The sequence below is a fragment of the Hemibagrus wyckioides genome, linkage group LG28 (genome assembly GCF_019097595.1).
Source record: "Hemibagrus wyckioides isolate EC202008001 linkage group LG28, SWU_Hwy_1.0, whole genome shotgun sequence".
Taxonomy (NCBI): domain Eukaryota; kingdom Metazoa; phylum Chordata; class Actinopteri; order Siluriformes; family Bagridae; genus Hemibagrus; species Hemibagrus wyckioides.
Window position 1 is genome coordinate 14,309,095 of NC_080737.1, and position 16,930 is coordinate 14,326,024.

Here is a 16,930-nt window from a genome sequence, read left to right on the forward strand (position 1 = left end):
GTCTTTTGGATATCTTTTTATTATTTGTAGCTTATCCAATGTTTTGTTTGCTTGTAAGATACAAAATCGTCGTTTTGTCTGAAACACGTGATAAATTGTGGTGAAAATGGTGCATAGGATTTATGCTTTGTTGTGCAACCTCAAATAAAAAAAAGGTATGCTGTCAGGCACTGATATCAGCCAACGATTTTCATAAAGCTTTATGCGTACAGATCAACACTGTTCCGTATGGCTGCGTTCTCACAGACGAAACAAAGCCACACCTGCGCGTACGTTTTCACGGTTTATTCAGCCCGCTGGGTTTGTCTGAGTGTCGTTCCCAGGTCACGTGTGAAGGTGAATCGGTGGTGTTCTGCCCGTGTTCCAATCTGTGTTTGAACAGTTGTGTGGTGCTCCAGACAAAAGGCCAAGTACTGCTGCTTATCTGCACTCCTGACAGGAAATAAGGAGGGAAAAGGAGAGAAATTCTAGGTAATATAAATGTTATTAGCTCTAATAGTGAGGAAAGAGGGAGATAAACAAGTATTTTGTGATCACAACGTAGGATTATTTACTTATTGTGTGTGTGTGTGTGGGTGTTATTTTTCTGACTTTAAACCCAAGCTGCCTGACCCAAGGCAGTAGATGAGCTTTGACAGAGTGGAGCAGCTTTTATATATTTATACATCGTTCTTATCTTCTGCCTTTCTTCTGTCACTTTTCATGGGGCTTCAGATAGATCCCTCTCACTCAGGCATGACCTGTGTGTGTGTCTCTGTGTGTGTGTCTCTGTGTGTGTCTGTCTGCCTGCATGTCTGCCTGTCTCTCTCTCTGCCTGCCTGTCTCCCTGCATGTCAGCCTGTCTGTCTGTCTGCCTTTCTGCCTCACTCTCTACCTGTCTATCTGCCTGCCTGTCTCTCTCTCTGCCTGCCTGTCTGTCTGCCTGCCCATCTCTTACAGCCTGCCTGTCTCTCTCTCTCTCTCTCTCTCTCTCTCTGTCTGCCTGTCTGTCTCTCTCTGCCTGTCTGCCTGTCTTTCTCTCTGCCTGCCTGTCTGCCAGTATCTCTGCCCGCCTGTTCCCCTGTCTCTCTCTCTCTGCCTATCTGTCTCTCTGTCTGCCTGTCTCTCTCTGCCTGCCTGTCTGCCTGCTTGTCTCTTGTCTGTCTGCCTGTCTCTCTCTCTGCCTGCCTGTCTACCTGTCTCTCTTTCTCTCTCTGCCTGCATGTCTCCCTGCATGTCACCCTGTCTGCCTTTCTGTCTCACTCTCTACCTGTCTGTCTGTCTGTCTGCCTGCCTCTCTCTCTCTCTCTGTCTCTCTGTCTGCCTGTCTTTCTCTCTCTCTGCCTGCCTGTCTGCTTGTCTGTCTCTCTGCCCCTCTCTCTGTCTCTCTCTTCCACTGCTTTAGTATGTGTGCATGTGGACTTTAAATGCGCACACACACACACACACCCACCCCTAGATTGACAGTCTTTTCAGTCTGTTCTGGTGAGAGCCTGACGCGTGCCCTATGCTTTCATACACACTTTAACTAATGAAATTTATCCGCAGCTGAAAAATCGATTCTTCCATGCAGCACCATTCTTTATTCTGAGGCACAAAACATCACAATCAGACCTTTTTTCCCCTACCTAAAAGTACTAAACATTTCTAATGGAAAAAACAAACATTATAGCCCAAGCCTGTCAAATTCTCTATAAAAGTCTACTTTTATCCTCAAATAATGTTTCTGTATTGTTTATCACCAACATTAAAGCTCTGTTTCATACTGTTCATTCAAGTGAACCTTTTTAACATGCCTACATAAACATATATATATAAATATAAATATATACATTAAAAAGAGTCACACTGTGAGCCTGAATCCCAAATATCGTCCCCTTCACTGCATATGCTCACTACATAGTGTATATAATAGATAAATACGTGCTCTTACACACATTTTACCTCGCTGTTTCCTGTCCCTTCGTTCTATTAGTGCAAAAACACTAGTCTGACAAAATGTGAGGTTTAGAGTGAGGTCGAGGTCGATGTGTGTTCAATTAGAAATATATTTACACTTTAAAACTATTTCTTCATTGAACACAGAGCAGGGCAAAGACACTTGAAATTATAATCCATATTTCGGAAAATATGTCTGTCTCGTAAAGCTCGTAATGTCATCAGAGACTCGAAGCTCTGGTGGTCTAAGAAATCTACTATAAGCTAACTTAAGCATGAACTCCTCTTCTTAACTTATGGCCTAACATATGGCATAGACCCGCTCTTTACTAATGACATTTTCCAAACCAACGATGGTCAAACTCTTCATTCCGCCATAGTGTTCCAGTTGTTGCTTAGTGACTTTGGTTGCCATGGCTACGGCATGGCCACAGACTTCAGCTACAGTCATCGTACTCGGTAATGTGCCGTATAGACAGGGAGATTTGAGCTTCATCCTTAGAAAGCATAAAATATGGAGAAAAATCTATTCAGGAAAATAATATAATGGTGTCATCCAGAGCGGGTTTTTCCTAAATTAAGCAACACCAGAACTAGAAAGTTTGAAAAACACTCGAAAAACAGCCAGATGAGTGGGATCTTAAACATGGCTATATGGCTTTATGTTATAATACATTCAGATTTGAATAGACAAAAATGTGAGAAATTGTGAGGAAAAACTGACTTATTTATTCATTCGTTTCTTTGCACTATGAAGTACTTGGTACTTTATTGTGTCAGGGTGGATGTGGATCCAGAGCCTGGTCCGGGAACCCTATGGGTAAGAGAAATAGCCTCTGGATGGGATGCCCGGTCATAACTTAGGGGCAATTTAGCATATCTAGTCCACCTACATGTGCATTTTCTAAGGAGGTGGGAGGAATCGTGAGGATAAAAAAAAATATTTTTTATATATATATATATATATATATATATATATATATATATATATAATATATACACACACACACCAATCAGGCATAACATTATGACCACCTGCCTACTATCCCTGCCTACATATCATGCACTGTGTATTCTGACACCTTTCTATCAGAACCAGCATTAACTTCTTCAGCAATTTGAGCAACAGTAGCTCGTCTGTTGGATCAGATCACACGGGCCAGCCTTTGTTCCTCACATACATCAATGAGCCTTGACCCTGTCGCCGGTTCACTTTGGACCACTTTTGATAGATACTGACCACTGCAGACCGGGAACACCCCACAAGAGCTGCAGTTTTGGAGATGCTCTGATCCAGTCCTCTAGCCATCACAATTTGGCCCTTCGTCAAACTCGCTCAAATCCTTACACTAATATATATATATATATATATATATATATATATATATATAATAATAATATTACATGTTCATACTGCCCAACCCAATTGAATAATTATTTGAAATTAGCTTGAATGGAAGCACAATATTCCCTGCGATTGCTAAATGATAATGTTATGTTCTGAAAGCAGTAAACGGTCTTAATGGAGAAATAATAATAATAATAGTGCAGGCTTTAGTAAGCAAAACTCCACCACAATGCATGAAGTGAATGATGAATTTTCTAATCGCATTGCGATGCTCTAGATCAAGATCTAATTGAACGCTAAGATCCCTGAAGATTCCCACGCCTAGAATGCAACATCTGTTCTTCACATTCTCATGCTGATCTCCAAAGGTCATTGCAGAGATTCCTTCCATTTCACCACCGCGCTCTCGCTATTTCATATCACTGAAGGACTTCATACACACTTAAACACCCACAACTCCCTTTACACACACACACACACACACACACACAAACACAAACACACACTCACTCACTCAGCAGCCCACACCTAAGATACAAGCCAGAAGGACCCGTATCACACACACTTTAAAAGCGTCCTGCTTTCTTTCATCACCCCCACTTCTGTTCCCCTATAACCTCAGAAAGTTTGTTACAGTATTTTTTCCACCTCTGTTAGACTCTGAGGATAAATTGATAGTGTTATGGTTCTGATGGCGCCAATATTAGTTTATATGCCTTATCTTCAGCTTTAATTACCGTTGCTTCCTAGCGCTCCCTTGTGATATTTTCATTGTGTCTGTGTGTGTGCGTGTCTCTCTCTCTCTCTCTCTCTCTCTCTGTATCTGAGTGCGTGTGTCTCTGTATCTCTGTATCTCTCATTGTGTGTCTGTGTCTCTCTGTGTTTCTGTCTCTTTGTGTCTTTGTGTGTCTGTGTCTCTCTTTGTGTCTCTCTGTGTGTCTCACTGTGTCTCTCCCAGTGTCTTTGTGTGTCTCTGTGTCTTTATGTTGGTGTGTCTCTGTGTCTGTGTCTCTCTGTCTGTGTCTGTCTGTGCCTGTCTGTGTCTGTCTATGTCTCTCTATGTCTGTCTCTTTGTGTCTGTGTGCGTGTGTGTGTGTCTCTGTGCCTGTCTGTTTGTGTCTCTCTGTGTTGCTGTGTGTCTCACTGTGTTTCCTTGTGTCTCTCTCTGTGTCTGTGTGCGTCTCTCTTGTCTGTGTATGTATCTGTATGTGTCTTTGTGTGCGTCTCTGTGCCTATCTATGTCTGTCTGTGTCTCTCTGTCTGTGTGTGTGTGTCTGTATCTCTGTGTGTCTGTGTCTCTCTGTGTTGCTGTGTGTCTCACTATGTGTCTCTCTTTGTGTCTGTGTGTGTGTGTGTCTCTCTCTGTGTCTGTGTGTGTTTTTGTGTGTATCTCTCTGTGTTTGTCTCTCTGTGCCACTCTGTGTCTCTGTGTGTCTTTCTTTGTCTGCGTGTCTCTCTGCGTCTGTCTTTGTCTGCATAATTTGATTATGCCGTTTTCAAAAGCCCTGATTATAATCCAACCCCATACTCTTACTGGCTCTGAGAACTGCGCTCTTCAACACATTCAGCGATTCAGCGCTTGTACCGGTCTAATTAACTCCATAGTCCTTTTATTTATTCCCGTTAGTGCCAACACTGTTACCAGATCTTAAACCGTAATTGGTTTATGTTATTAGACGTGAATTGACCACACTCGCTCTACATCACTCTAAATGACCACAAAGCTCGCTAATGACTGATTAAAACACGATCCAAAACCTATACTCTAATAAATATAAACCAATAAAGAACAGTCTACATTTCCTTTTCACTGCTTCTCTGATCCGTTTTGCTCTGTCTGGCATCTAGATAGAAACCTAGTATCACCGGATCTACGATTAACATGTTCTGCCGCTTTCGGTCGCTGGCTCGGGTTAAACAGTTAATTGTTTTTTATGCGAAAATGATGCCTTAGGCTCGGTAGCATGCCTTCTACAAATAGCACTTCTTGTTAAGTGCACAATGTGGGCAGTTTTGACAAGTACACAACACATTCACAGGATACTTTCTTTTTCTTTTTTTTTTCCCTCCCCTTGGCCTATGACTTTCAATTGATTGTGCTCGTCCCTTTTTGTCACGCAGTGAATAAGGGAAATCACAACCTGCAGAATAATTGCATGCATTTGTTGCCTTGTAGTGCTAATGAGCCTGTTTCATAACACACTTCGCTGTTTAACTCGATCTGTAATTGCCTAGCCAAGACACTGGTAAATGAGGGGTAACCAGCCACTATATATAGTGCGCACACACACACACACACACACACACATACACACAGAATACCATGTGCTGCACATATTCTGAGCTGAGTTAACCACATGTAGTCCACAATTGCCCAAGTCTGTGTTCAGAGTTACATCTCTGGGGTGGAGTTTGAGTAAAAACCGTAAAAGCTGAAAGGATGCGCTGGATCAAGTGCTGTTTTATAAGCTGAGGATTTAATGAGAGAGAGGAAGCCATGTTGAGTTAAACCAAATTTTGAAGTGATTTATTATAAACGTCTACGATTACAACCGATAATACGGCCGACTCCGATTTCTATCCTTGATATCGTCTGAATCGTATATCGTCTTGATCTTTATTTTTCTTTTATTATTAATTGTTTCTCGCTTTTGTTATGCTGTAGTAGATTTCACAGCAAAGAAATCTCTCTCTCTCTCTCACACTCTCTCACACACACACACACACACACTGTTTTCCATTCTGTTCTTCAGTCCTTATTTTCTATCCCTGATTTTTTCCACATAAAGGCTTCTATTTAAAGTCTGGGAATTTCTCAGATCCTTCTCCTCGAGAAAAATCTGCCGACTTCCGGAAATCCGAATGCCAGCTTGCAGAAAATTGACTTAAGCAGGTGGTTAACCCGCCTCTAATTACACGTAACTTTCCCTGTGTAAATATTGACATAACATTTGGACAAAATTGGCCGACTCTAAATACAGCCCCAAGTTTCTAAACCTAGGAAAACCATTTGAGAAACACACCACACACACAGAGTGACAGATACACATTTGAGACTCGACTCATATTCCCCCACCTCAGCAAATCCCCGTTCCTGCTCTTTGTGCTCTTTTGTGCTTATAGATTTATGCTGGGAAGCAAGCCTGAATTGTCGCATAAACATATTGCAAAGTAACATTTGCCTGAGCCTGGCATTTCTCCATCAGTCCCTCCACTCGTTTTTTTTTTATTTTTTCTTTTTATTCTCTGTCTCCCTCCTTTCTTTATGAATGAATGAACAGCTTGGTGTCATATTCGAAGATAACGCAGTTCATTCATTCTTTTCATTCATCTCCTTTCTCCCTTTGCTTTTTCTCCCTCCTGCCTTCTGAGGAAATAATCCTGCTTTTACACCCCCCCCCCCCCCCCTTCCTCGGGGGAAAAAAAATAAAAAGTCATTTTTGCTTTACGGCTTTTGTGTTTCCTCGGAGAATCGACACAGTAGATTACATAGAATCCTTTCTTTTTCCTTTCTCGCTCATACCGTGTTTCATGATGGACCCGTAACCTGAGGCTGAGCATGCAATTAAATCAGAGCGGCTCACTGTTCAGCTTTGCTCCATTTGCCTACACACACACACACACACACACACACACACACAACTACACGGGTCACACAACACACAGGTTCCCTCATTATTAATTACGGCTGTTCTTAATTAGCCTCCTAGTACACAAAGTACTTATTTATTCTGCATGTCGGCTTCTTTTGTAGCATTCGTCCCCGTCCCTTTCTCAGCAAATGCAAACCGAGAAATGGAAGGACGTACATGAATTCTGCCTTATTATTTCTGGAAACAGCCTTGGGCTCACTTTCTCTTGCTCACTAACTCTCTCTTGCAATTTGTTCCCCTCTCTCTCTCTCGCTCTCTCTCTCTCGCTCTCGCTCTCTCGCTCGCTCTCGGCCGCTCTTTCGACCTTGCCTCTGAAATATGTGCATGTTTGTGTGTAATTAGCCTTTACATGTCAGTCTGCCTGCTGTATCCATACTGAGCACATCTTACCCTGAGCTGTGACAGCCAGGGTGCATCGCTCCATCCCAGTCTGTTTACGCCTGTAGTGCAGGGCTGTGTGACTCCAGAAAGCACTGCACACTCCAGCACTCTGCCTCTCAGACTGCTGTGTTTAGCATTCTAGCCCATTTAACACACCTGATTCGACTCGTCGGCTAATTAACGAGGCCTTCCTGGACTTAATTTGGTACATTAGGAAGAGGGGAAAACAAGTCTCTGTAGGGTTGTGTGGCGCACCAGGACCTGAATGTGACACTTGATTCAGTGAATAGTGCTCTTCCTCCTTCTTTTCACTTGCAAAAGCATCTCTGTGTCTTTACGGGTGCTTTCCATTATGCAGCCGTTTAGTCTGTTTGGAAGTGGACTTCTTTGGCGAGAACACAGTAATTGCACTTGAGTCCAAGCCAAGACAACGGATCCGAGACGATCTGAGCGACCTTCTGGTCTTGGTACGGTTTCAAGCGAACTCTGTTTGCAGTAAGCAAGCGTTTCTAGCACTTCTCAGGAAGTGAACCGAACAGCTGTGATGCATTTTTTTATTTTTTATTTTTTATTCGTAGACGTGAGCTGCTAAACTGACCCAAGAGACAGAGCCGTAGCACAGCAGAAAAGCATGTGAGCAGATATTTAAACTGACAAGCACGCATGCCAGAGACCAAAATGGTTTCTAGCTAGTTATGTAATTATCTCATTATTTACTCTTGCTGTGCTGTTGTGATTTCTATGCACTCAAAGTTTTCTTTACCTTTTTTTCCCGGCACTATATTTCAGGAGAAATCTTTCGAGTATGCTTTTAGTGCCGTATGCCATTTAACCAGTGGTTATTTTTTTTTTCCCAGTTTAACAAATTGTAAAAAATTCTGCTCTACTTTAGGCTCGACAAATTGACCGATGGGTTTAGTTTAGTTTACTTTGCAGCTGGATTCAGAGAGTCTTGATGGAGAAAGCGTAATCTGTTTGAAATGGGACACAAGTCGATTAAAAGAAATTGGGGAACTAACACTTTTTTCTTTAAAAGCACAATCTTCTTCTTTCGGCTTTTCCTTTCAGGGGTCGCCATAGCGGATCATCTCTCCCCACCTATCCCTATCTTCTGCATCCTCAACTAGCTTCATATCATCATTTATTACATCCATAGAGTACTGACGATTCGCATGTTTACGCCGGATGCCCTTCCTGACGCAACCCTCTCTATTTATCCGGGCTTCGGACCGGCACAGAAGTCACAGGACTGTGATCCCCATGGCGAGATTCTTTAAAAGCACAATGCTCTGTCTAATTTCTAACATAGCCAGATAACTAATCTGTTTGTATTGGCCTTATTTGAACAGCTAGCTTTGGCATTTCCCAGGGTACACCTGGAGTTAGTTTAGTTAGTTAGTTAGCTAGATAGTTAGTTAGTTATCCATATTTTTTAATTTTTCACGAGTGTCTGTGTCTCTATAGAGAGCCATGATGGTGATATCATAAAAAATAACATCCACAATGATGTTCAACTCCAATTTCCAGTCACCCCAATTATAAAATAGTTCATTTTATTTCATGTCCACTGTTCTTTTGGACCAATAACAGTCTGTATTGTAATAAACCAGGGAATTAATTTCCTCGGCTTGTACCTGGATTGGAAATTTGCGGTTTTAATTATTAACTCCTGGTATATGAATTTTAAAGCATTCTAAATAGAAAGACTATTAAAGACAACTATGGTCTGAATGCTGGACCACACTAACACACACACACACACACAAACACACAGAAGATAAATTTGGAGCAACACCAGCGACTTGCCATCTAACACGAATGCAGCTCGCTGATACCGGAGCAGTTCTACATGGCTGCTCGTGTCTCACAGCTCACAATTCCATCTATCTTAAGTTTCCTACATATGTCTGGACCCGGATAAAAATTCGCCGGAGTCCGCCGCGAAGCGCGTTAAACGGCTTGTCTCGTCTGATAGTCGTCTGTATCGTCTCTTCATGTCCGTGTGATTATTTCATTTCCTGGAAGAACTAACCGAGTCTTTGGAACCCGTGTCACTCTATCATCCATAAAATGGGGAAGTATGATTCCAGTTCAGTGGAGCAGGATGCAGGTGATACTGTTGCTTGGAGATGGAGGATTGGGTTACTCTGACTAATCTGTAGGAAAGGAGTGTGCGACTGAGTGGGAGTGAATTCATAAACGTGTGGGTGTTTAACTCGAAATTCTATTGTGGGATATTGGAAAAAAAACCCCCGTTATGGAGCAGGTTCTCTTGTTTTGTCTCAAGTGTTTTGTCCATTAAAAGAATTCAGATTAGCAGTAACTGTAGCATAATATTGCATAACGTCCCATAATATTTCATTTAAAACATCGTCATTCAAATATAAAGCATTGTTGTACTGCTCAGGAAGCTACTAAAAGCTCGGCATGTATAAAATAGCTAACTGCTAGCTAACTTATTTGTCACAGGTAGTGGGATTTCAGTAGCAGTATCATAATTCTCCTCATTATATCCTCAGTAATTAAAAGTAGCCAAAACGTACCATAATCACACTATTGCTCCTGAGGTAGCGTAAGATTTTATGTAGTTTTACATACACATAATCTAGAGGTTTCTTGGCACTAAAGAAAAGACCCCATGGTACGGAATGCTGCAACTTTTGATGATTATCAAGACAAAACGTGACAAAAGTTAAAGCTTAGATGTTTTATAACATAAATATTCTTACAAAGAGCAGATAAACCAAATTTCCTTTGAATATCCATCCATCTATGTGTTTTCTGTAGCACTTATACTACACAGGGTCACTGGGAACCTAGAGTCCATCCCAGGGGACATGGGGCACAAGGCTTGAGACACCTTAGATGGGGTGCCAACCCACTGCAGGGTACAATCTCACACACAAGCATTCACACACTACGGACTTACGAGAGACGCCAGCGCGTATCTTTGGAGTAGAAGAGGAAACCAGAGTACCCTGAGGTAACCCTAGGACATATGAACACAGGGCGGAGGTTGGAATCGAACCAGCAGCTCCAGAGGTGTGAGGAAAATGTGCTAACCACTAACACCCCCCCTCCCTTTTAAATATATATTTTTGTAGACAGTTTCTTAAGCAGATTGTTTTTTGCTACTAAGAAACCGTCAATTCAGTACATAAAACTTTATTTTCTGGTCTGTCTCTCATAAAGCAGCTGATTTAAAAATACCTTCAGGGTGTAAAGGGGTTAAACTGAATAATGGACACAAGTGGTGTGGCTTGGTTTGGTATTCAGCCTTGAGTTACTTTTAGTGCACTTTAGAGTTTCCTTCGCCACTAAACCCTCTCTGATCTTTTCTTTGATACCCATCTTCTCCGTCTCTCCTCTCAGCACTAATTGAGTGGACATTGACCCACTGAACCCTTTGCTAGCTTTAGGGAGCTTGAAGGACATGCACCTGGATAGTGCGTTATAAAAGACTGCGTAAACGTTTAAGGGAACAAACGATATTTTCTTGGCCAGTCCACATATAAATGACTTGTAATTGTGTGCTGGGTTTTGTTTTTTTTTTTTGTTTTTTTTTTGTGCTGCTTTGTAAGTCTTAAGGCCTGTGTGAAAGAAAGCGCGAGCGCAAGACTGATTATGTCTTATTGGAAAACCTGGCAGCTTTAATAGTGCGTCTTTATTCCTCATTATCATGCTTGAGAAAAAGCCATCCTCTTTCGACACTCTATTCCTGTAACGCGATATCACAAGTACACCCCCACCCCACCCTCCGTCCCTGCCACCCCCTCCTCCCCTTCATCTCTCTTAATCCTTGTCATACTTGTTCAGGAAAAAGCGTTGGCACTTTCATAGATTAAACAAGGCTGGGGAAAAAAATACAGAAAGACAAGCGGCTGAAACGGAGCCACGCGCACCTCCAAATCCTTCAGGAAGCAGAACGAACACGTCAGGCCAATTAGAGCTAATGCATGGTGACGCGGGGAATCGAGGGCAAGGGGATCGGTGCCATATGGCAGGACATGCTGGAAATCAGAAAGGAAGGAGAGATACAGGCTGAAGAGGGAGTTGTTGGGTGAGGACAGAAGCAATAAGTGTGTCAGGATAGCGAGAGAAGGGCAGAAGCATGGACAGAAGTTAAAAGCTTATCTCAGCACTCTTACTGTGGGCTTGGGGGTGAGGGTCAGCGGGGAGGATGGAGAAGTGAGAGATGTGCAGCAGCATCAGCGGAGAAATGACGGCGTGAGAGAAACGATCGATCGGAAATTCTTTGATTTTACATCCATGCACGAATCGTCTTAGCTTAGGCAGAAATGTTTTTATGCATGTCAACAGTATCAAAAAATAAACAGTATAAGCTAGTGCTGTGAAAAGCTTTGGAAATCGCAATTAACTACATTTGAATATGAATTATGTTCTAAATTTAAATTGCCACAGATGCTACACTTCAAATCTCATACACGTCTATGTCCTACTTTGTCCTAGATAAACATATGTTTAATTTTTTAAACTCATAATAATGTATAATATGTACCATATCTTTTCGATTTCTGGACACAGTGAGGATTGTGTAATTGGGCGTAATTCGGACATCTATCTATTTCTTACATGAGGTGTCCGGTAATGTCCTGACAATAGGCTGGCTTTGCTGTGTCATTTCTGTTATACATGGAATATTACATCCACACGGTGGAAATGGCACAACACAACAGGTTAGAAAATGTTCTTCCGCAAGTAGCTCGAATAGGAAACTCCCGAATCTCACACCCTGCTGTTTTAAGTAACAATCATTCTGACAGTCCTAATGGAAAATACATTACTTCATGATGGATGAAAATGGCGTTGTTTTTCACAAAAAGCGAAGGGTCTTACTGGAAAATGTAGCCATAATGTAGACTATAAAAATCCACAATCAAGCTGCATCGACATCATAGCACCCTGAATCGAAAAAAAAAAAACTCACCCCAAAAAATAAATAAATAAATAAATAAATCGAAGGTCTCAAGAGCCTAAACAGAGGAAATGGAGCTGGAACATTACAAAGAGGAGTAACCTTCCTAAATGAGTCTAAACCACTAAGATCTCTCCTTCCCAATCTTCAGGTTTTTGTCTCTCTGTCTTTCTCCTTAGTGTTTGCGTTCCTAACTGCTTTCTTGTGCATCTGTGCGTGCGCAGCTCTGCTTCATTAGTGCTTGTTTTCACCCTCACTGGGAGGATTTAAATGAGCCATCGTTCTGACCTTTATAATCTCTCTCTCCCCTGGTCCAGGTCTGTGCTCCAGAGCCCTCAGACAGCGGGGTACGGCCCTGTTGCGGCTGTCTGTTGGATAATTGCCTCTCGTGTGAGGTGTTTGTCTCCTTTTAGTTATTTCTCATCCTTACTTATTGAAGGGTTAAAAAAAAAAAGCGATGGAAGGGTGGGCAAGAAAATGCGTCTGCTAGACACAAATGACCAGCCATTAGCGTGCCACTGCTGCTTTTGTTCCTTAGGCAAAGCGTGTCTGCTGCTGTGAATACTGTAATTGAATTGACTGGGGCTGCGAGTGAACGCCACCAAGCCTCCTTCCTCAGCTTTAGAAGCCTGGGAAACCTTGATAACTAGAATTTCATATACTGATCAAACACATACACACATCTGGTTAGAGTCCATGGTTGCTGCTTTCAAAGTGTGCTTTATAGAGACTATGAACGGACTTCCGTTCGGACGAAAACTTTCTCACAGGTCCGAGTGAACGATTGTTGATGTTTATACTGAGGAATCCATGATGCTGAATCCAGCTGTTGATGCTAAGTTAAGTTCATGTATAATTTTAGCCATACAGAGTCTTTTCTCAACATTTCCCCTGAACAGCTGAGGAAAATGTTGGTATTGTCTGGTTTCCTTTGGCATTCTTCATTTACTTTATCCTATATTTTTAACAGATACTTCTGTATTAGCTACCTTAGCTGCAGCTACCTTACACATGCTTTCAAACATGTAGCTCTGTACGCAGTATCTTACTTTAACAAAAGCATATTTGTTTTTCTGATTTAGAGCTTAGTTTATCTCTTTACCCAGCGTTTTTAAATATAAGCAGATTAAAATAGTAGTAGTAGTAAAATTGTTAGCCTCAGCTTCAGTTAGTTTGTGTGTAGCACTTTTTAAAAAAAAACCCAAAACAAACAAGCATATATCTTCATAAAGATTTCAATCGTCTTTAAACTCAGTTTGTATCTTACCCAGCATTTATAAGTATAAGCAGATTAAAAGACCGATTGCTTCGAAGTACTAGCTAGCTAAATTATTAGCCTCAGCTTCAGCTAGCTTGTGTGTGCTTAAAAATATGTAGTGCTGTATCTAAAATCGGTGTTTTAAAGCATTTTAGCAAAACAGTTTATTTTGGTTTAGCTAACTTTGTACCTTGTTTCATATACACAGTATTTTTGAAGTAAAGTGTCTCTTTATTAGCTAGCTACGTAAATATGTAGAGCTCTGTGTAGTTTCTTTAGATCTAGTTTTGTTCTGATTTAGATGTGCGTCATCTCTACATCTTATTAAAAAATCTCACCACTCATCTAAAGCTAAACTGCGTCGGTGAGGAACTTCCTATACTTCCCTATACTTTCTCGGAAACGAATAAATGCACACCCACTACAGATCATGAGACATGGCGGCCATGGCAGATGGAAGGGTAAAAGTAAGTCCAGTGGAATAGAAGAGGAAACTAGGCTTTGGGGATTTGAAGATGCAGTGGGAAAGCGAGAGAGAGATTGGAGCAGAGAGGTTGGATTACTCTCGGCTGCTGGCCCCGAGGCCCCGGCTCTCCACGGCGGCCATGCTGCGTTTGAAGTTTAATTAAAGTTTAGATTGGGTATCAAACGTGGCCTCACCTGCTTCGAGTGAGGGAGCAGGGTCTGAAATTGAAAGGCGGTAGAGTGACCTGTCTCTGATCCATGGGCAAAGCGGCAGGGATTAGGTTCTATCTGCATGAAGCAAATGGCCGGCCCCAAGAGTGAGCAAGGCCATGACTTTGTGTGTGTGTGTGTGTGTGTGTGTGTGTGTGTGGTATAGAGATGTCAGAGCACACACATGATTTTATCTTCAACGATTAGGTTTGTGCTAGATGAGGGAAGTCTGAAGAAATGTAGCTCTGTGTGTGTGTGCTGATCATTTCGAATTGGATAGTATAAAGATAGAAGATAAATAGTGTGTGTGTGTGTTATTTGTATATGGTGCTCCTCATTAACCTGCACATACACTGGTGTAATAACCTGCCTAACTAATCCCCTCTCTCTCTCTCTCTCTCTCTCTCTCTCTCTCTCTCTCCACAGTGTGAGGAGGAGTGTGTGTCCCATGTTGCACTAGGAGTGTGAGTGTGTGTGTGAGATGCTGGCCTGTTTGCCAGGGCCAGGTGACCTCTCCCTCCAGCTTCTTCCCCACTCGCAGATGAACACTGGACTTCAGAAATGTGAGTTCACACATATGGGGACACTTTTTTTTTTTTTAATTTATTAGTAAAATCAGCACAAGGATGCAACATAAGCCCCAGAGCTTTAATGTCAGTGACTAACAAAGACGACAGGACTACAGTAACACTGCTTATTAAACAGTACCATAGACTCTGGCTATCAGGATAAATCACTTGCTGAAAATGAATGATAAAATAAATAGCCTAACGTTCTGTACTGACGTGTTAAGCAAAAAAATCGTTGCCAGATCTTTTTTTTTTTGCTTTTACGTGAGTGAATAATGCTTCCTGCGCAGTGGAACAATCCATTTCGGTGGCGTCAAGCAGCACTTTTTTTTTTTTCGATGTGCCAGGATATGACCGATACAGAAATGCAGTTCAAATCAATATCAGTGTCTCAATGTCAGCTTCACAACTCAGGCATCAGGATATTTCATGAGCGAACGTTGGCGTACTAAATTTTTAGTAACCTCTGAAACACATTTTTTTTAATCAATAGCACATCTGCACTGGGGGGGAGCTGACCTTATAAAGCAGGGGTTGTTCATGTTGCAGCACATTAGATACTGGTGTGCTGACATGAGCTTTTATGTAGTGCTTCCTGACCCAACTAAAAACGGTTTTGAAACGAAAGAAGCAGCATTGTACTCTTAATCAATTAGATAACCTTTAATGGCCTATAGCTTTTGTGTTTTGGGTTGTGTTTAGGTTACAGGGACGTGTGGATTTTTTTTGAAATATCCATTGTAGATCCCAAATGTCATTTCAGGAGGTTTAATTGCATTTGTTTAAGTGGCAAAGCCAGGATTAACTCTCAACTCAGTCATTTTTACATGCTAATTTCTTCACTAATCTCACAAGGAGATGCAGACGAATCATTTCCAGAGTTTGAGCATTAAATGCGTACTTTTTTTTTGCCTATAGTTCATACACAGGAATATCTGAGAAAATCAGCTGTAGAAAACAAGAAGGAAAAAAAAAAAAACCCAAATCAGGTTTTGTCTGAAATAGGGTTTGACATCTCCAACTTGACAAAGGCATAAATATATTTCTCCAAAATAACCTTCCTACAAATATCATGTTGGGTAAAGAGCCAGTTTAACAGTTGTGGTAGAAACATGACATGACATGGGCATAAGCCTGATCAGTTCAGGGTTTAAATCAAATACTGGCTGTCAGAATGTTCCTGAGCTGTATTCAGAGTAATATTCGAGGATTCAAATGTTTTATTTGTCATGTACTTGTTATTTAGTGTACAAAGGTGCAGGGTGATTGACACCAGGAACATACAATTAGGCAAGAGTAAAGAGTAATGTGGGCAGGGGTGGCTCAAATGGGGCAGCAGTAGCTTGAATTGGGCAGCAATAGCTAGAATGGGGCAGTGGTGGCTTGAATGGGGCAGCGGTGGATTGAATTTGACACCGATAGCTAGAATGGGGCAGCGGTGGCTTGAATTTGGCATTGATAGCTAGAATGGGGCAGCAGTGGGTTGAATTGGGCAGTGGTGGCTTAAATTGGTCAGCTATAGCTAGAATGGGGAAGTGGTGGCTTGAATTGGGCAGCAATAGCTAGAATTGGGGAAGTGGTGGCTTAAATTGGTCAGCTATAGCTAGAATGGGGAAGTGGTGGCTTGAATTGGGCAGCAATAGCTAGAATTGGGGCACTGGTGGATCGAATTTGGACAGCGATGGCTTGAATTGGGCAACAATGGCTCGAGTTTGGCAGTGATGGCTCGAATAGGGCAGCTGTGGATTGAACTGGACACAGATAGCTAGATTGGGGCAGCGGTGGCTTGAATTGGGCAGCGATAGCTAGAATGGGGCAGTGGTGGCTCGAATGGGGCAGCAGGGGCTTGAATTGGGCAGTGGTGGCTTAAATTGGGCAGCTATAGCTAGAATGGGGCAGCGGTAGCTTGCATTGGGCAGCGATAGCTAGAATAGGGCAGTGGTGGCTCGAATTAAGCAGCAGTGGCTCAAATGGGGCAGTGGTGGCTTAGACAGTTCAGAGTCTAGGCTTTTGATTAGAAGATTTGGGGTAACTCCTGGGCCCTTGAGCCAAGGCTCTTAACCATTTCAGCTCCAGGTCTGCTGTATCATGGCTGATATATATCTAAAATAATAACACATTTCAGTTCTGGCAAACCTTTTCAGAACTATATATACAGTATAAAAATTCAGTTTCACCACAGGAACATTTTCC

The 16,930-nt window shown here is 41.9% G+C and overlaps 1 protein-coding gene across 2 annotated transcripts in view; it reads left to right on the forward strand.

Annotated features, from left to right (window-relative positions):
• The window catches only part of fam222ba (family with sequence similarity 222 member Ba), a 64,173-nt gene that overhangs the window by 31,871 nt on the left and 15,372 nt on the right, over positions 1–16,930 (forward strand). For both annotated transcript variants that reach the window (XM_058383508.1, XM_058383507.1), the window contains exon 2: positions 14,595–14,731. In XM_058383508.1, coding sequence (XP_058239491.1) covers positions 14,650–14,731 — 82 coding nt within the window. In that variant the 5' untranslated portion in view covers positions 14,595–14,649. The remainder of the gene's footprint in view (positions 1–14,594; positions 14,732–16,930) is intronic.